This window comes from Fomitiporia mediterranea, assembly GCF_000271605.1.
Source record: "Fomitiporia mediterranea MF3/22 unplaced genomic scaffold FOMMEscaffold_7, whole genome shotgun sequence".
NCBI classification, from domain to species: Eukaryota; Fungi; Basidiomycota; class Agaricomycetes; order Hymenochaetales; family Hymenochaetaceae; genus Fomitiporia; species Fomitiporia mediterranea.
Window position 1 is genome coordinate 2,209,285 of NW_006760392.1, and position 18,065 is coordinate 2,227,349.

The following is an 18,065-nucleotide window of genomic DNA, read 5'->3' on the forward strand; positions in this document are numbered from 1 at the left end:
TTCTTAACGCCACCGTATACATACATACATATATACAAAACCTTTTCCGATCGATTTCTTGATTTTACGTGGTTTTCTCTTTACCCTCTTTTTGAATATCCTTTCGTTTTAACTCAAAATTTACTAAAAATGCGTTCTTTGTATCATCATACGTACTGCCGCTTCGGGTCTTGCCACAGTTTGCAAGCATGTATATTTCACGAATTCCGTGACGTCTTCTTGGTTGGATTACTGGAATACAAGTCGGGTAACAAAGCTGGGGGATATATTCGTTGTAGTCTTTCTTGGTTTGTTTGTGTTTGACTGAGAAGAGGTCTATTGGATTAATATCATACAGAGGTTTATTCATCTGAGCATGAAGTGCGATTGAGGACTGTTAATATCAACTAATCATATTTATATACACTAAGAGATCTCTGCATTTTGCTATATCTGACTCCGTGAAATGCATGGATCAGGGTGTGGTTGATAGTCCACGCCTCTGTCCTGGTCTCACCATCAACTTCCGACTATGCAAGCCATCTGGAGAAAAGGGCGGCTCCGACTGCATGATAGAACCAAGACAAGTGCATTACCATAGCAGGTTACAAAGTACAATTGCATATCCCGTCAACTTGGCACATCAGTTTATTGAATCCGCTTGCAGCTCCTCGAACTTTTGCCGTGCAAGTTGGATGTTAATCTTAATCGCAGCGGTTTCTTAATCATACAGCGTGTAAGTCATACATGCGCTTTGTCAACGGGAGTAAAGGCAACAAACAGATGACATACCTATCGTGGGATCATGCACGATGACCATAATATACGTGTTCTTCGTCAGTTCATCCAGTACAGCAGTGTACTCCGGAAGCTCCATATCTAAACACCGGAACTCCTCGCGTGTACGCATGCACGCATGTTTGAATGCTTTGATGAGCTCAGAAGTCCGTTCGTATCGAGTTGGTTGTAGTTGATGTGGATCGATGTCTGCAGCGGCTGTATTATCTGCGCCATCTGCAGCTGTTTCGTCAGATGGCGCCGTACCGTTCGTTGTTTGGTCCTGTGTCAGAGGTGGATCTAAACGTTTGGAAGTTGCGATAACGAGGAAGGTTGTGCGTTCAAAGAGGATGACTTCCGTTGCGCTACATGCTTCGGCGAACGTCGTTAGATGTTTGCTTAGGATTGCAGCATTCGGGATGAGGGTGTGTACGATGCGTGACCAAGCCTACATTGATGAATAAGTATACTGAGTTCATTGGTATTGACAACGCCTCACCTTATATAGACTCTCATCATATATGCTCGTCCCAAAGACCGTAACCCCCACGTCTTGACTCGCATCCCGCAACTCTCTCGTCTTCCTCTCCAATATCGATTTCCTCGCCGAGCGCACGAGATCCATCTTATGGACCAGCAAGAACACAGCCGCATCGGGGCTATACTTCCTCAATGCATCAATACAACCACAATAATACGAAAGATCTTTCCCCATATCGCGAGACTCGACGTCAAATACGTATATAAGCACTCCGACATGTTGGAATATCGTGCTTCGCTGCGTAGTTGTGTATGACTCCATGAAAGAATCTTGTCCACCGCAATCCCATAGATTGAGGATTAGGTCTCCTAGGAATCGTACATGATTTTGCTCTACGTCAATAGTTGCTCCTAATCGCGAAGTGAGGGATGCCTGGTTGTTAGAGCTGGAGATCAGGTTCTAATTGTGAACGAGAATTCGATGAATGGATTGGTCGTACAAGATGACAGAACGCATAGACGTCTTGCCGCTCCCCGACGCTCCCATTAACAGCACCTACCATCGTGTTTAGTGCTAAGCTTAAGTATTCATAGAGTTACACGATTCCCACCTTTTTCTTCATACTAGAATAACTAGTTTTACATGAACTTGAAGTGCTGCTGGAAGTGTCCAAGACTGCGCTTAGAGACCGAAATTAGTGATCGGCGCAAAGCACCGAAAAAGGATGTCGGAGTTCGAATACGTAACCCTGTCAAGCATCACACAAAAATTCAGGCAGCCTCTTGTGACGCCGTTTACCCCGACCTACACGACTTTCAGTCTCGCTGCTTCATATCTGCACACCTATTCAACAGATAACAGTAACATAATGTCTCGATTCTTTAGAGCTGCTGGCGACTCGGACTCCGACACCGAAGAGTCGGAGGAAGAACTCATGTCCAGCGGCGACGAGGAAGCGCCGCCAAAACCCGCCGCCCCGTCAAAGCCCATGGGCATGTCGCGATTCCTCAAGGGCGCAGGTTCGAGCTCGTCTAGCTCGGAATCTGAATCTGAGGAGGAGAGCGACGAGGATGAATCGGAAGAAGAGAAGCCAAAGAAGAAAAGTCGATTCCTTGTTGGCGGCGATGCAAGTGACGAGAGCGACGAGGGTGAGAAGCGTATCGTGAAGAGCGCAAGCGAAAAGCGTTTGGAGGAGATGGAAGGTGTTGGCAAGACTATCGAAAATCGTCTCAAAATTAATGATTGGGTAACAATATCGAATGGTGAGCTCGATATTGGTCGATCGGCCTGTCTAGCATTCGTGGCGCTAATGCAATGTTTAACCACAAGAATTCGACAAGCTTGGCCGGTTAGTAGAGCGTCAGACTAATCTTGCAGAACGAGTGCCTAGCTTCTACATCCGCACGTTGGTCAACTTGGATCAATCTTTGAACACCGCTTTGGCGAAAGAGAAGGAGACGAAGAAGAAAATGAATGCTACCAACGCACGGGCGCTCAACACCATGAAGCAGAAGGTCCGAAAGACAATCAAGGAATATGAGAAGGAGGTTAAATTATTGCAAGAGGTGAATCGTTCATTACCAAGTGATTGTACTTTATTAATATATGCGTTATCTCGTATAGGATCCTGAAGCATTCGAGCGCGAATATGCTGCACCTGTTCCAGCCCCTGCAGCCCCTGCAAAGACCAAGAAACCGAAAGCGGGTGCGGAGGCAGAATCCGGTGCGGATGACGATTTCACGACTGTAGGCAAGGGTGGAAAGGCAATACAATACACGTCAGAAAGCATCTTTCAAAATCTCCAGCTTATTCAAGAGGCCAGAGGGAAGAAGGTAAGATTTGCATTAGTACTATTAGAAACGACTTTCTAATAATATTGTGAAGAACACGGATAGGGCAGAGCAAATCAAAATTCTCGAGAAACTACTCGAGGTTGCTGTTACAGTGTATCAGCGAATTCGGGTGCTACTTGCTCTTGTTTCGTCACGCTTTGATTATAACTCATCCATCGCGACACATATGCCTGTTGAACTCTGGTTAGCCGCACAGCGGGAAGTTGACGCGTTAGTCAATATCCTTGCTGCTGAGCCGCAATATTCTGTCGAGGAAGTGACTCCCGAGTACGACGAACTTGCGGAGCGTACTCCAGACCAGGAGGCCGATAAAGTTGTCCGGATTCGTGGAAGCATCATCAGTTTCATAGATCGCCTGGATGACGAATTCACCAAGAGTCTCCAGAACATTGATCCTCACGGCACAGAATATGTGGAGAGGTTAAGAGACGAGAAAGGCCTGTACCAGACTATTTGCTTGTCCCAAGGCTATTATGAAAAAACGAAGCAAGACGACCCTCTTTCTCGAGTTATCTTACGTCGACTAGAACATATTTACTCGAAGGTACGTCACTAGTTACTCTGGAATGTGCAAAGTTCTGACAATAAACACAGCCGGATGCCGTCGTCCAAGCTCTTGAATCCTCTGTCGCATCTTCCGCATGCCCTCCCTCCGTGTCTCTGTCGTCCTCTGGCTCAAGCAAGGGCCTCATTCAAGCGCTTTGCGTACACCTTTACAAGTCAGAAAGCGGGATTTTGAAGATGCGAGCCATGCTTTGTCATATCTACCACCATGCTCTGCATAACGACTTTCATCGAGCGCGCGACATGCTTCTTATGTCACATCTGCAGGAGACAGTGCATGGTGCTGACGTTCTGACGCAAATTCTATACAACCGGGCTGTCGTTCAAATTGGTCTCGCTGCATTCCGTATTGGTCTTGTCCGTGAGGCACAGGCCACCTTGCAGGATATCTTCAACACTCAGCGAGTAAAGGAGCTACTTGCGCAAGGCGTGCACCAACGCTACCAGACACTATCTCCTGAACAGGAAAGAGCCGAACGTCAGAGACAGCTTCCATTCCACATGCACGTCAACACGGAACTCCTGGAAGCAGCGTTCCTCGTGTCTAGCATGCTTGTCGAGATACCCATGTTAGCAAGCATTGACAACGAGGAACAGCGACGCAGAATCGTTTCAAAACCGTTCCGCCGTCTACTCGATTTTGCTGACCGACAAGTTTTCACGGGTCCTCCGGAAAGCACTCGGGATCATATTATGCAAGCGAGCAAGGCGCTTCAAGGAGGTGATTGGGAGAAATGCCGTGACCTCATCCAGAGCATCAAGATTTGGAGTCTAATGCCCGAGTCTGCATCAGTAAAGGAGATGTTATCAAAGTAAATCTCGTGTTCATTTTTTCATTCAATCTGTCCCGTTACTAATAGTGTCTTTTCTTATATAAAGACGCATCCAAGAAGAGGCCTTACGCACCTACCTCTTCACCTACGCTCCACACTACAGCACGCTCTCCCTCTCCCTACTCGCTCGCACCTTCTCACTCACACTCAAACAAGTAACATCCATCGTCTCCAAGATGATCTGGACCGAAGAACTCGCCGCTTCACTCGACCAAAGTGCAGGCGTCGTTGTCTTCCACCAAGTCGAGTTGTCGCGTGTGCAGCAGGTCGCGTTGACGCTCGCAGAACGCGCTTCAGCACTTATAGAGCAGAACGAGAAGACGCTCGACGCGAAGCAGGGTACTGCAGCTTGGAGTGATCGTGCGGAAGGGCTTAAAGGTGAGAAGCGTGGTGAACAGACTGGAGAGAGGAAGGGACGTGGGGAACGTACGCGGGGTGCTACAAGGGGTAGGTTTCTTATTTATTATCTTCAATATTCAAACTCAATTTTAACTAACGTGCACTTATTCAAGGAGGTACTCGAGGTGGTCGTGGTGCGCGTTTCTCTCAAGGTCTAGGTAACCGAATGCCAGGCTCTTCAGCAACGACACGTGTCCGTTAGATATCCTTTGAGCCCATGCATACCGCCTTTACCTTTTGTATTGTTCTGTGCACGCTCTCTCTTTGCGATTTATACGCGTACAATATCCCCGAACAAATTATTCTGTGTAATTTGTACGTTTGTAGCTATAGCTCGCAAAATTCAATTATCTGGCTTTCACGAGCCGTTATTATTCTTCGTCACTTGAGCTCACACCATGTAAATCATGTACGAGGGAAGATCAATTAAATCAATCGGGATTGAGAGAGGAGAGAGGACAATGTATTCCGATCAAACGGTATCTACCAACAGATATCTCAAGTCGTGATTATAGTTAATACATGGTTTATGGATCGAACGAAACGGCCGTATATGATGTATAACTTCTATCTCTGTCTAAGCACTTGGCAATGGGACAGATCTCAGAACACTAAATCTAAACATTTGGGGCGCCTACTTGGAGCGTTTCCTCGCCTTCGATGCTCTTCTTGTAGCTGTGACCGAACGACTTCATACCCTCCCGCTTAGCCTTCCTCAGGACTCGGTCGATAGCGTCGATACCTGTTATTAAGGTAAAGTAACAGAAGCAGAATCGATAAGATACCCAGATATTAAGATAGTAGGTGTTGAAAGAAAAACAGAACGCACCTTTGTCAAGGTCTTCAAGCGGTGGTCCAAACGAAATGCGAACGAATTGGTGGCATGGCGAGTTGAAGAGGTTTCGGCGATGCGATGGGTTGATGTCGAAGAAGATACCAGGGATAACGATCGTCTTTTCTTTGAGCAATTCCTCGAAGAACGTCTGTTGAACGTCCAGAAAGAAATATCAGTATCAATGAGTAAAAACATCGAAAGAGCGCAAGAGAAAATGCTACGAACAAGACCGTTGTTCAATGGGGTTGGCAGTTGCTCGAGGCTAAGCCAGATGTAGAACGTGCTTGTTGGAGGAACTTGTACTTTCAGTCCAAGCCTCTGAAGCCGCTTCAATACGTGGTCGCGCTTCATCTTGAAATGCTTCTGGAGCGCAATCTTTTCGGGGGCGAGGAGCGCTAGTCAGCGAAAAACCCGACAATCAACATCCAGAGATATCTAACCGACCTTCTCTTGCCGGACATGTTGTGGGTCGAGCAGCGGAATGGCTGCAATCTGCAGACTGAACGAAAAGAAGACCCGTAAGACATTGTACTGTTGTACTAGTTATGTTCTTGCGTAATAGCTTACGGATGATTGGCACCACCATCCAGGAACGAGCCTTCATTCACAGAGTCAGCATATCCAAAGAAAATCCATCAATCTAAACGATCCGACTAACCTGATTGCGAGAGCGCGGTGATAAGGTTCTTAGGGCCGAGTACCCAGCATACACGCCAACCTGGAAGACGCCAGTTCTTTTGATCCGTTTGTCAGTGCCAAGCCGATCCGCAAGTATAAGACTTTCCTTACCTTCGTCAAGCCGTTAACAATCACGACAGAGTCCTATTGGCCTATGAGCTCTATTCCTGTAGTATGTTTCACGAATTAAATTGCTCACCTCATTCACGTCTGCACATACATGCCACTTTAATTAACTTACTCATCAGGAGAGAAGCAAGAAATCACGTACCTTCGATGTACACCGCAGAGGAGACCGAGTGGCCGAATTCCTCTCCTTCTTCAGGGTAAATGTACCAAGAATAGAACTTCGGGAGCAAATTAATATCACAAAGAACCGAAGGTAGCGACCTTCACTTACTTCATCAAGAATAAGTGTCGTTGACTCCCGACTGAGCGAGACTAGCTCCTTCAACTCATTTCCCCTGAAATAATTTAATAAAATTAAAATTTTGAATTGAGAGGATAAACTTACTTGATAACCTGTCCAGTCGGATTGCGCGGGTTGGAAGCGAGAATGACAGAAAGGCCCTGAGACCGAATGTCCCTCTAGATACCGAGAACAAAGTCTACATAAATAAAAATGGAAGGCTTTATGCATGTATGACACGAACCTTCGTCTGTTTTATGTTGAGTCGATAATGGTCCTGGGTACGTTGGTTTTATCAGTGTTAATTCATCGCAGAGATATCCAAGTGAAACGGCATGAGACTAACGTCAGGGTCCAAACTGTGTCATGAAATGAGCAAGCCAAGCAAATATTAAAAGCAAGGAAACATTATTTACATGGTAGGAATCGGGACAAGGCGCTTGAATGCACCGAGAACCTGATCGTACGCAGTATAATCCGGGATCTGATATGCCTATTTAAAGATCCATGAAGATTACACGGGTCAGACCAAATATAGATGACAGATGCAAGGGAAAAAGCCTACGCACACAGTAGACATTCGAAATGACTGCAGCAAGACGCGAGAGTCCGGCACGTCCACCGGGAACAATGCACACGTTCTCGAACGTATACTTGCTTGCTTTTCCTTGACGATAATTCTCATTATACAAGTTGGCAACGGCTTCTCGGAGGGCTGCGGAATGAAGCGCATGCAATGTATAATCAGCTCTGACACATTTTTACGAATAAAGAGATAAAGATAGAACTTACCCTTGACACCTGTCGTAGGGGCATATTCCAGACTCTGGTTAAACAAATTTGCACAATATAAGCGGGTCAATCGTTGAAGCCTCGAGGGGATTCACGTACGTCGAAAGGAATATCTAGGTGCGTCGGGCGAGGAGCTGCACCAGGGATATCACCGACTTCCGGGGCGCCCTGGCCGAGGTTCGCCCACTCATGGCTCGAACTACATGAGTCCGTAAGGAAAAGGAACACACAAGTTCGGAGACATCGGGCTCACGCGTAGCTAAATCCATTTGCAATCGCGCGGTCAGAACAGTAAATAACACCCGTGGAGCCTGGGTGCTCGATACCAGGGACTGTTTCCTAACGTCATGCAGTAATTAGACATCGTTTTTATTGGAGAAGACAATTAAATGGTGTACCTCGTCAGGATTTACCGTCTGCGGAAGTATACCTTGCGCCTTGTGGCCAGGAGCAGCACGGTATATCTATACGTTGCAAGGTCGTTAGAGATCTAAGACTTGAAAGACACGGAGTATTTCTTACTCTATGTGCCTCTGATTCCTTCTCATGCTTCAACTGGCGTATCGCCTCGTGAACCTGTTAGCAATAAACATGATAATCAGTTAGAGAGCATTGTTCTCCTGCCGATCCCTCGCCAAGCACTTCGAGACGCAGCCAAGGCTCTCGTCCACATACATCGCGATCGACCATCGCTTCCTCTTCGACGTCAGAAATAGACAACTTTATGGACACTCACAACGTCTCTAAAATGTTCGAGGGGAGTGCGCGGACGCGATGGCGGCTGCGAAGGCGGGTTACTGATCATTTTTTGTTTTCTGCTGCTCTCTACAAGCTAAACAGAGATATACGCAAGAAGAGAGGGTGCAGGGATGTTGTTGGGTGCAGGGTTGCAGATGAGATGTGCAGCGAGGCGTTTTGAATATATACTATATGATTTTGTTTACTTATATGTGCTGGCGATGATGATTCTTGATCTGGATTTGGATGTCATCATAGGTCGACAGTTCTTTTTTAGTTCCGCGCAACGACAAATCAGCTATACGTCCATCTATGCGCTCGATTTGCCATTTATGCATTATCCGCGAAACCAAAGGTACGCGGAAAAAATTAACAAAACGTCTATATGCAGGATGAGACGAAAGTTATTTTCGCCCTGTGAAAAAGTAAATGACGCATGGAGTCGAGGATATCCATGAGGCTGTGAACGCATATAATCACTCTCCAGCACTGCTAGCTCTCGTGCGCTCTCCGCCATGCAGCGAGCATCTCCACGCTAATCATTCGCAGACCCCAGCGGTCCGCAAACCGCCGACAGTCGTCGCGCCGTGCCATTGAACCGACAACGTCGTCGTTCACAATCTCGCATAGCACTCCCCCTGGAAAATTTCCGGTCAACCGACATAAGTCTATGCTTGCTTCGGTGTGTCCTTGCCGCGTCAGCGTGCCGCCTGGTCGTGCACGTAAGGGTACCATGTGCCCTGGTCGAGAGAAGTCAGACGACGTTGCTGATGGAGAGATGAGCATGCGTATGGTGAGGGAGCGATCGTGCGCAGAGATGCCTGTCGTTGTACCTAATGACATAGATAGCATCGATTTGAAGGACGAGAGAGTTTAAGAAGGAGTGCCACACACCATGCCTGTAGTCGCAAGTAACAGTGTATGCAGTCTTATTTCGGTCCTGGTTGTTAGAAACCATCATAGGAATGTCCAATTCGTCCAACCGTTCACCAGGTAGTGCTATGCAAATATACCCACTAGATTCAATCAGTACTGTAAGCCAGCGATTTTACGCACATGCGCACCTGGTGTGTTTGATCATCCATGCTAGTTTCTCCGTCGAGCAGTGTTCCGCTGCTATAATCAGATCTCCCTCATTCTCTCTAGTTTCATCATCCATGACCACTAGGAACTCGCCCCGCTTGAACGCAGTGAGTGCATCCTGCATCGAGTCGAATGCGAATTCAGTCCGAGGTGGCACATCATGCAGCGTCGGATATGTCGGGTCGTTGACCGATACTGCTTTCTTCACCGAGACGCCATTTACCTGTGCGATACCGTTCGGGACCATTCTCGAGGGAGACATAGGTAGTTAATTAACGGAAGGGGATCGCGAAGGAAAGAAGGCAGCTGGAGAAGTGCTAGACTTAGAGTATGGTATTAAGTACGCATGAGAATCCGAGAGTCGGAGAGACGGGGCTCGTGAACGTCTCATTCAGTGCGGCCAAGCTTACCTACATCTCCCCACCGCTGACTCATTTCTCACCCGCTCGCCGCATCCTTGCCTCACATATTTTCCACCAGCTTCCCTCGCCCGTCGGAACCGGACAATTTTCAAGGGATCAACTGTTGGCACCACCAGCCGGACAAGAACAGAAGGCTACGAACCAATGTAGGATCCGAAAAGCCGATCACATTGTGAATGCACAGGTGGCAGGCCAGTTGCTTATGTTTGCGTTGCAAGCTCCGGAGCTATGTCACTTAACGGCAATCGCTCAAATGGCAGTGTGCTCTCGTGAACCTTTTCTGAATCTCATCGATCGTGTCCTGTACCGTCGTCTTGGAACGTACTTAATCCGGTGAACGGCCTGCCTTTCTCTTCTTTGAACGACGACGAGCGACGTGACAGTGTCAATTTGAAGTAAGACTACAACATGGCCAGCGAGCATAAATTCTTGCCAAACCCTAAGACTGCTGCTGTGTGTCTCCTCTATTCCTGTATTCAGTATCTCTTTTGCTGACTCCTTATTCGCAAATACAGATCGTTGGATGCCCGTTCAGGTGAGCCCGTTTAAATTCCACTTGGTCTGAACTAGCTAACACTACTCCGTCCCCAGAGGTGGCCAGGTATGCTGTGGTACTCTCTTCTTTTGTTGCAATCTACTCATTGTCTTTCCATTTCTCCAGGCAAAACTAGGTGTCGACCAAGGCCCCATCCACCTTGTCAATGCCGGGTTAATCGAGCAACTCAAGTCACTCGGTTGGACGGTCAAGTTTGACGGGCATCACCAATTCGAGGAGGTTAACGCTCAGCAGGATCCTCCAATTGGGATCTTGAAGAATCCGCGGCTTGTCTCGAGAGTCTCGAAGGCGGTTGCAGATGTCGTTGGTACGCATGCAGGCCGGGGGGAGCTGCCTGTAACGATTGGCGGGGATCATTCTTTGGTAAGTTTATCTCACTTTCATCATCCCGTTATACGATATATGCATGAAGATGCTGACAATAATTACACATTGTAGGCTATGGGCACAATTTCTGGGACACTGAAGTACGTCGCATTAAAGAAGTTCTGCGTTGATCACGCTAACGATGCATGCGTTATCTTATATCTTATCTTTCTATATCCAAACAGCAAATATCCCGACGCGTGCGTAATCTGGGTTGATGCACACGCAGATATCAATACGGTCGACACAACTGAATCAGGTACGTCAGTTCCTTCAAACAGGGTTTGTTTTCTAGCTCACGCATCTCAAACAGGCAACATCCACGGCATGCCCGTCTCCTTCCTCCTCGGGCTCAACAAGCCCGCAGTAGCAGAATACTCCTGGATAGAACCGCGCCTCACGCCGGACAGGATCGTATACATCGGCCTACGCGACGTCGACGCCGGCGAGAAGCGTATACTCCGTGAAAACGGTATCAAAGCTTTCTCAATGCACGAGGTCGACAAGTACGGGATTGGTGCCGTCGTTGAGAAGGCGCTTGACCACGTGAACCCGGATCGTAAGCGTCCCATCCATTTGTCCTTTGATGTGGATGCGCTGGATCCGAGTGTTGCGCCGTCGACGGGTACGCCGGTAAGTTCGCTGTTCACGTTTCTGTGTCCCTTGCATCACCTTGCTCGAACCTGACTATTCCGACTATGATTTATACACAGGTCCGTGGAGGCCTTACCTTCCGTGAAGGCCACTACATCTGCGAAGCCGTTCACGAAACGGGTCTCCTCGTCGCCTTCGATATCATGGAAGTCAACCCTTCCCTCGCAGACGTCGAATCCGCGAAGGCTACTGTTGCTGTTGGTTGCTCACTTGTTCGGTCCGCGCTTGGTATGTCCATTTACTCCTACTTCTTTCGATATGCTTAAAGGAGAATCTGAACTTACATTTTTTTGTTCAGGCGAGACCTTGTTGTAGACGATAGGATGGACTTTTGTCGATGCGCATATACCTACCTGTATTGTCATCGAGTTGATAATTTGAGATGTCAGAATATGTACTTATGGCAGGGGAAGAGGTTTTTGTTGTTGTAGTCTAGGTTGGATACAGTCTGAATTTTCAACAGATACTTTTATTCATTGTACCTTTTACCCGATAATATGCTGATGCTATTGAGGTTATTCAAATAAGTGTTTTGGAAGATGAAGTACCTTTACCCTAAGAAATATTACATGCTGTTCTGTACGAAACGTCATCGGTTCCTGACCGTGACATATGCACAAGCACGTTGACCTCCCCCATGCCTCCCTTTATCTGATCCAATTATATCTCTCAACATCGACGTAGTACCGCGATCCCACAGTGCCACAAAGTCTAATATTAATCTGACAGGAAGCACAGGATACTAAGACCATCACCGACGTTCGGAACTCTTCTCAAAATAAGGATTGGCGTCGTAGGTAGAAGACAGTAGAGTCGAGAGAGGGGGTGGGGGGTGATTGAAGCATATGGCGTGGCGGCAGAAAAGCTGTGAAGGCTCGGTCCGAGTCGGGTGTCTCTTCCTGTTGCTGGTGGATCTGCAAGTGGGACGTGCTGAGCGTTATCCAGTGCTGGAGTGCTGAAGTAGCCTAATTGTTTCTGCAATGGATATTATCATTTACTGAGTGAATAGCAACAAAGTAACATACTGTAAATTCTTTTCTGGGTGAATTCCAGGACAATATGCGCAATGCTCTTCTTACTGGGCTTAATTCAATGCCTCTCTACTCTGGGTACTGTAGGCTTGAACAGTACAATTAGATATTACTTTATTTATCATTTCCTAGTCAAATATCAAAACCAATCACACAGCTTAAAATTACCATAAACATGTAAACTAATACTTACATATGATTGACTAAAATACAAAAACAAATCTGAGACCTACCAACTCTTCCATACTAAATTATAAATAATTAAGCTACTCGATAACCTCGATTTGACAGGCGGCGATCGAATATTTGGATCTCAATAACTCCGCACATCACGTGCGTGGCGTTTCGACGCGTCATGCACGTCTGAGACAGGCATTGCTTCCTTTCTTTGGTTGGCGAATAATTTAACCGACGGTGCACTGCAATACTGTGGTTCGGTGGAATATTTATCGTGAAGACAAACAGTCTAATCTAAACCTATCATATTTAAAGAGGTGAAAATAGCTGTTTCATTAGACAAAAAGAACGAGAAAAACTGGTATCAAATTTCGTTGATTTAGGTCATACAAAAAAATATGCGGTGCGGAATGAGGTGTAATTAAGGTACAACCGTACAATCATTTTTTTGAAAAGGGAAAGTAGAAACTGTGTCCGTTAGAAATTCTGATCTAAAATGAGGCAGTGGGGGGTAGTAGAGAAAATAAATAAGAATAACAATTTCATAGCCAAATAGAGATTGGAATGACTCTCTTTTTACTGAGAATACACTAAGACTGCATCTCGTTGAACGCATCTGCGTTAAAAAACTGAGAGAACAACTCGTTCGTATTTTGTGCTGCCTCAGGATTGGGCTGCGCGAGAGGAGTAGTCTGGTTTACGATGGTTCCTGTGCTATCGTTGATGGAATACGTCAACGAGGAAAACCCATCAAGGAAGTCAAGTCCATCGTTATGGAGGTATCCATCGGAAATAATAGGTGAGCTGAGCATGTTCATCATCTCCTCGTTGAGCTGTGCGCTCGTATCGAATGAGGGGAGGGACTGAGCAAGCAAGTGCTCGTCCGCCTGTGGTTTTGCAACTGCGGGTAGCATTATTGAGGGGTGACTGTCGGATGTAGCCGACGACGGCACGGATGACTCGAAGTCGGCTGACGAAGGAGAGCTGTATTGATAACTTTAATATTTACTCTCAAAGGCTAGCTGCGTAACAACGTACGATGGAGCATGACTGAACTGTCCTGTATAATACAGGGCAGGCGATGCATTGTTCAAGTTGAAGGTCTCGAACGATTCCAATGAACGAGCATGTGGTAATGGTTTGGGTTCACCATGTGAGTTACGTGCGAGCGCAAGATGGCCAACCGATACGGAGTTCCGCCTGTTGAAGGGATTGATAGTTTGGTCACGATCCATACTTGGCGGTTCGTATGCTGCATTCCCGATAGAGAACCAGCAATCGTCGTCCGTGCTAATTGGCTTGATCGGTTCACCCATGACGTGATGTGCGTTCATGCCCCTGACAGCGCCAGTGGTACGGAATAACCTTGGTCCTCCACCTGAATTGTACTGCTTCTGTTCCCCCAACGCAAACAATTTCTCTGGTAACGAGGTGGACTGGAACGTTGTCTGAGTAGCTGGTGCAGATTGTACGGTATCATCAGCTCTGAATTGAGGAGATTGCTCGCACGAGCTGGGTTCAGACAGGGGAACGGGTAAAGCGGGGAGAGGTCCGCCGGTATTATCTCCTGACTCTAGCTTGGTCTGGTTCGGTTTATTGGATGGCCCTTTCAAGCGCGTGTCCGGCGCCCAAACGCACTTCAGACCACGGTCTGCACAGCGCTTGCACGTTGGTCGCGTTCCAGAGCACTGGGAGTAAGGTACCATGATAATTAGTTTGTCGAAGTTTAATTGTAAGACAACGATCGCCCGTACCTTGGTCTTTCGATCGCGACACTTCTCACATGCTTGAGCAGTACGCTGACGAGCCACCTGATCTGAAGTACGGCAGAATACGCTGGTATCAACCGGTGTACTCCTTGGTGAACCGCCAATGATTCCGTTCGTGCGACGAGAATCGGATGCGGTTTGAGGGCGACTGCCAGATGCTGGTGATGAATAACCAGACGACAAAGTGTCCTTCGTAGTGATCGTAATGTCGGATAACCCCGTGTCAACGGATAGTGGGTGTGGAAGAGTGTGCGAGCTGATGGCAGATGTAGATACAAGACTCGGGATGGACGGGGTTGATGCCGAAGGGAATAAATTCTGAACCCCCATGGAAGTTCCAGAAAACCCGAAAAGTGCAGATGGCTGAAGGAGGAGACGGGGGTCACTATATGACGTTGGCAGCATACTACCAGACTGCTGTACCTGCCCCCTAAAGTTTTGAGTGTCAAGGGACTGAAAGTCGTTTAACAGTGGGCGAGCCGCGTGGGTGACAAACTTGGATGGCGACATGTCCATGCCCAATTTGAATCTTTTGCCTAAGCTAGAATCCTGGACGAAAGCGGATTGAGGTGGGCTTTGAGCAAGCATATCGTCTGTAGGGTATCCAACCAAGCAAAGTTCTGCGACTGGTAAGAGTGTAGCAGGAGCGACCACTAAGGGTAGTTAGCAAAGGTGCAGAAGAGATTGATGTTGGTCGTGATTAGTCGAGGGTATAGGAGATTTGAGTGTGCTTGTGAGTTAGGGGGATGATGATGTGGGAGTTTGTCCCTGTCGTGAATTACTAGAAGGTTGAACTGCTCAGATTTAAACCATCGTCTCAATAAGCCAGTCTGGAATTCAGATGCCGCTGAAGGAAGCGAATCATGCCGAATGAATGACAAACCCTGTGTAGGCACTCCAGATCTGAAGGCGGAAGAATGGATCTGAACCCGTTTGACAAAGAATGCTAAGAAGGAAAAGAAGCATGAGTGGCCCCCATTATTGTTCAATGAAGTCGGGTTAATTCGGTGTACTGAGAAACCTCGTGCAGTCACGTCCTGAACCTGTTTCGAAATTCGCTCCTGTAGCACCAATTGCCCTGTACTCTGATCGTTCTGGTCTAGAGTACCGGTACTGAGTCAAAAAAAGTCCGCAGTATCAAGGCCCAAAGAAAACAGGTCCAAGGAAAGTAACGCTGATCTTAAGACTCCATTTCGAGTCTCGGATCGAGTTTGTTTGGATGATCTTTGTTTGTCCATCCTACCATTTTTGGAACCCGATATGTCCGTTCTGCGATTGACAGATCTCTCAAGGTGGCAGTGATGGCCTCCTAAAAGGCTAGACAAAGCACGAGAGAAAGCCTAAACGTTGTAGCAGCGAGTAAAGATTCACAAATACTATTTTGAACTATTGTACAGACAAACATGCACTATTGTCTTATGTGGGCTTCCATGAAACAACTGAAACATACTTCGCTTCTAATCACAGCATAGGCAAGTCCAGTAACCAAGAAATCCATGCATGGCAAAATAATCGAGGTCGAGGAGCAGTGGATGATTCGTTTGACATACTTCTCAACTGTTGTAATCCTATACTTGTCTTTCGTCATACCGATATCGGACAGGTCACGCACGCTCACGAGCGGAAAATCTCATTGAACTCTCGACCAATGAGCATACGCCTAATTTCTTGCGTACCCGCGCCAACAGCGTATAATCGGGCGTCTCGCAGAAAACGACCCATTGGGAACTCTAGTTGTCCCGATGTTCGCCGTGAGCAAGGAGAATATCAAACACTGACGTTATATTTCCGCACTGACCGTTGATGTATCCGTTGCCACCAAGACATTGCATTCCCTCGAGAGCAACCTCGATCGCCTTCTCCGTAGAGTAAAGGATAGCTCCCGCGCAGTCCTGAAACAGGAACCTTCAGTTTCTGAATGTTGTGAGGCGTGATTTGCAGATGCTCACTCGTCTCGAGATATGTCCCTCATCGCATGCTCTGGCTACTGCATACACATATGCACGACTTGCTTCAAGTTTCGTGTACATGTCCGCTATTTTACCTGACAACAGCAATTATACCGTCAGTAAACCTTCCCTTCTTGAACTGTCGAGCAAATATACCTTGCATAAGCTGGAACGTGCCAACTGGCTGGCCAAATTGCTGTCGTGTATGGACATATTCCACTGAAGTAACTCAGAAAGCGCATTTAAGTTAAGCGTTGGTGGACCTACCGGCGTAGTCAAATGCGGCTTGCATAAGTCCAAGTGGTCCACCGCTGAGCACAAGTCGCTCAAGGTCGAGACCGGACATTAATACCGCCGCGCCTCTGTTGACAATTCCCAGCACATTTTCTGCAGTAGAAGGGGAATCAGAGGTTACTCAAAATATGGGTTGCTGAAATCAACCCTGCCTTCTGGTACGAAGCAATCTTCGAATACTAGCTCGCATGTATCGCTACCTCGCATTCCAAACTTGTCCAGTTTCTGGTGTGTTGAAAAGCCTTTAAAGCCCTTTTCTATGATGAAAGTTGTAATTCCTTTCGAGGCTTTCTCTGGATCAGTCTTGGCATAAACGACCAGAGTTGAGGCTCTTGGTCCGTTTGTGATCCAAAATTTGTTTCCGTTGAGAATATATCCTCCGTCAACCTTTGTGGCGCGTGTCTTCATGCTGACAACGTCGCTTCCCGAGCCTGGCTCACTCATAGCAAGAGCACCGAGCTTCTCTCCACTTACAATGTCGGGTAAGTATTTCTTCTTCTGTTTTTCGGTACCGTGCCTGTGAATCTGATTGACTTCGAACAAACTCAGTATGACGTCACAATGGCAGGAGAGGTAATGGCAAACACTAACCACATAGGTTGGAATGCGCTGCGTATGACAAGCCAACGGATCCTGATGCTCGTGAGATTTCCTAAAGATACATCCAAATAAACGATTTTACCAAGATGAACACGTAAGTTATTTAGTACAAAGAGGCGAGTCAATGTGCTGACCTCCATAGCAAGGGTATGGTGAAAGTATCCCAAACCAAGACCACCGTATTCAGGAGAAACGGTAACTCCAAGCAGGCCCATAGATCCAAGTTTAGGCCATAAATCCTGATGAACGGTGATATCACGTCAGCCAAACGAAATAAGCAGCAAGAGTAACGAGCGAGTGGCATCTTACAATCGGGAAAGTATTTGTCTTGTCAATCTCGTCGGCGCGATGTACAACTTCGGTCTCTACAAATCGCGTCACTGCATCCCGGAACTATGCAAGACGACATCACAAGTTAGTTCCGTGTAGGTGAACACTTTGAATCGTGTAGACCGTACTTCAGCTTGTTCACCGGAGAGACCAGCAACATGGCGATTGTATTGCGAAGCATATCTGCGAGATGGTTGCAGAGCCAAACGACGTGACAGGCAAGTCCTTTTCAAAGCGTTACAAAATACAGAGGTCATTGTAGTACTAGTAGAAGAGAACGGAGAGTTGCTCCGTGCGCTCGGCCGGCTCCAGAGTCCGTAAGCAGGTCTAGTGATTGTATTAGGCGCACGTGCCGTGATTTATCCTTATAAGGACAGACTTGAACTTCCCACTGATTCCATACTTGATGAGAATGTGAAATATTAATATACAGTAGTTTTCTAGGTGCAAAACCAAATATTAGAAAATCACAAGATGATCGCCTCGGTTTCATAC

The 18,065-nt window shown here is 47.0% G+C and overlaps 7 protein-coding genes across 7 annotated transcripts; 2 read left to right on the plus strand and 5 right to left on the minus strand.

Moving 5' to 3' along the window:
* Window positions 1-419: 419 nt before the first annotated feature.
* FOMMEDRAFT_168728 (uncharacterized protein) lies at window positions 420-1,906 on the minus strand. Its single transcript, XM_007267569.1, has 5 exons — window positions 1,848-1,906; window positions 1,737-1,792; window positions 1,256-1,682; window positions 772-1,204; window positions 420-699 (listed from the first exon to the last, which is right to left on the minus strand). The coding sequence occupies exons 1-5, from the start codon at window positions 1,857-1,859 to the stop codon at window positions 623-625; spliced, it is 1,005 nt and encodes a 334-aa protein (XP_007267631.1). The 5' UTR covers window positions 1,860-1,906; the 3' UTR covers window positions 420-622.
* Window positions 1,907-2,171: 265 nt separating this feature from the next.
* FOMMEDRAFT_88094 (eukaryotic translation initiation factor 3 subunit 8) lies at window positions 2,172-5,089 on the plus strand (the record flags this gene model as incomplete). Its single annotated transcript, XM_007267570.1, has 7 exons — window positions 2,172-2,499; window positions 2,567-2,802; window positions 2,861-3,070; window positions 3,123-3,635; window positions 3,686-4,467; window positions 4,535-4,935; window positions 5,001-5,089. The coding sequence occupies 7 exons, from the start codon at window positions 2,172-2,174 to the stop codon at window positions 5,087-5,089; spliced, it is 2,559 nt and encodes an 852-aa protein (XP_007267632.1).
* Window positions 5,090-5,343: 254 nt separating this feature from the next.
* On the minus strand, window positions 5,344-8,470 carry FOMMEDRAFT_109450 (aminotransferase). Its single transcript, XM_007267571.1, has 21 exons — window positions 8,338-8,470; window positions 8,124-8,177; window positions 8,000-8,065; window positions 7,855-7,940; window positions 7,701-7,800; window positions 7,602-7,635; window positions 7,379-7,524; window positions 7,226-7,302; window positions 7,156-7,168; window positions 7,054-7,086; window positions 6,915-6,988; window positions 6,801-6,864; window positions 6,672-6,747; window positions 6,600-6,610; window positions 6,512-6,544; window positions 6,381-6,456; window positions 6,290-6,320; window positions 6,167-6,221; window positions 5,948-6,097; window positions 5,717-5,870; window positions 5,344-5,629 (listed from the first exon to the last, which is right to left on the minus strand). Exons 1-21 carry the CDS (start codon window positions 8,404-8,406, stop codon window positions 5,505-5,507), a joined length of 1,527 nt encoding a protein of 508 aa, XP_007267633.1. The 5' UTR covers window positions 8,407-8,470; the 3' UTR covers window positions 5,344-5,504.
* Window positions 8,471-8,610: 140 nt separating this feature from the next.
* On the minus strand, window positions 8,611-9,742 carry FOMMEDRAFT_20987 (3,4-dihydroxy-2-butanone 4-phosphate synthase). Its single transcript, XM_007267572.1, has 3 exons — window positions 9,404-9,742; window positions 9,234-9,355; window positions 8,611-9,172 (listed from the first exon to the last, which is right to left on the minus strand). The coding sequence occupies exons 1-3, from the start codon at window positions 9,667-9,669 to the stop codon at window positions 8,832-8,834; spliced, it is 729 nt and encodes a 242-aa protein (XP_007267634.1). The 5' UTR covers window positions 9,670-9,742; the 3' UTR covers window positions 8,611-8,831.
* Window positions 9,743-10,252: 510 nt separating this feature from the next.
* On the plus strand, window positions 10,253-11,735 carry FOMMEDRAFT_157432 (Ureohydrolase; the record flags this gene model as incomplete). Its single annotated transcript, XM_007267573.1, has 8 exons — window positions 10,253-10,297; window positions 10,360-10,379; window positions 10,436-10,445; window positions 10,506-10,763; window positions 10,839-11,025; window positions 11,080-11,399; window positions 11,480-11,648; window positions 11,719-11,735. 8 exons carry the CDS (start codon window positions 10,253-10,255, stop codon window positions 11,733-11,735), a joined length of 1,026 nt encoding a protein of 341 aa, XP_007267635.1.
* A 1,483-nt stretch (window positions 11,736-13,218) lies between these two features.
* On the minus strand, window positions 13,219-14,985 carry FOMMEDRAFT_157433 (uncharacterized protein; the record flags this gene model as incomplete). The annotated part of the gene is made up of 3 exons (XM_007267574.1): window positions 13,219-13,612; window positions 13,667-14,316; window positions 14,383-14,985. The coding sequence occupies 3 exons, from the start codon at window positions 14,983-14,985 to the stop codon at window positions 13,219-13,221; spliced, it is 1,647 nt and encodes a 548-aa protein (XP_007267636.1).
* Window positions 14,986-15,752: 767 nt separating this feature from the next.
* FOMMEDRAFT_109454 (acyl-CoA dehydrogenase NM domain-like protein) lies at window positions 15,753-17,850 on the minus strand. Its single transcript, XM_007267575.1, has 10 exons — window positions 17,699-17,850; window positions 17,550-17,633; window positions 17,375-17,479; window positions 17,232-17,292; window positions 16,793-17,173; window positions 16,614-16,733; window positions 16,503-16,565; window positions 16,347-16,441; window positions 16,196-16,289; window positions 15,753-16,127 (listed from the first exon to the last, which is right to left on the minus strand). The coding sequence occupies exons 1-10, from the start codon at window positions 17,825-17,827 to the stop codon at window positions 16,012-16,014; spliced, it is 1,248 nt and encodes a 415-aa protein (XP_007267637.1). The 5' UTR covers window positions 17,828-17,850; the 3' UTR covers window positions 15,753-16,011.
* Between the last annotated feature and the right edge of the window lie 215 nt (window positions 17,851-18,065).

What these genes read in the sequence shown, in the direction of transcription:
- FOMMEDRAFT_168728 (XM_007267569.1), bottom strand. An exon ending in ATGATGAGAGTCTATATAAG is followed by an intron (nt 1,205 to 1,255) that starts GTGAGGCGTTGT and finishes TCATCAATGTAG; the next exon opens with GCTTGGTCACGCATCGTACA. An exon ending in CGTGCATGATCCCACGATAG is followed by an intron (nt 700 to 771) that starts GTATGTCATCTG and finishes TGTATGATTAAG; the next exon opens with AAACCGCTGCGATTAAGATT.
- FOMMEDRAFT_109450 (XM_007267571.1), bottom strand. Translation starts at nt 8,406, where the DNA reads ATGATCAGTAACCCGCCTTCGCAGCCGCCATCGCGTCCGCGCACTCCC. An exon ending in GCAAATGGATTTAGCTACGC is followed by an intron (nt 7,801 to 7,854) that starts GTGAGCCCGATG and finishes GGACTCATGTAG; the next exon opens with TTCGAGCCATGAGTGGGCGA. An exon ending in TTGTTAACGGCTTGACGAAG is followed by an intron (nt 6,457 to 6,511) that starts GTAAGGAAAGTC and finishes ACGGATCAAAAG; the next exon opens with AACTGGCGTCTTCCAGGTTG.
- FOMMEDRAFT_20987 (XM_007267572.1), bottom strand. Translation starts at nt 9,669, where the DNA reads ATGGTCCCGAACGGTATCGCACAGGTAAATGGCGTCTCGGTGAAGAAA. An exon ending in TGGATGATCAAACACACCAG is followed by an intron (nt 9,356 to 9,403) that starts GTGCGCATGTGC and finishes GATTGAATCTAG; the next exon opens with TGGGTATATTTGCATAGCAC. An exon ending in TACTTGCGACTACAGGCATG is followed by an intron (nt 9,173 to 9,233) that starts GTGTGTGGCACT and finishes CTATGTCATTAG; the next exon opens with GTACAACGACAGGCATCTCT.
- FOMMEDRAFT_109454 (XM_007267575.1), bottom strand. Translation starts at nt 17,827, where the DNA reads ATGACCTCTGTATTTTGTAACGCTTTGAAAAGGACTTGCCTGTCACGT. An exon ending in AGCCGCATTTGACTACGCCG is followed by an intron (nt 16,566 to 16,613) that starts GTAGGTCCACCA and finishes GAGTTACTTCAG; the next exon opens with TGGAATATGTCCATACACGA. An exon ending in AGGGACATATCTCGAGACGA is followed by an intron (nt 16,290 to 16,346) that starts GTGAGCATCTGC and finishes TTCCTGTTTCAG; the next exon opens with GACTGCGCGGGAGCTATCCT.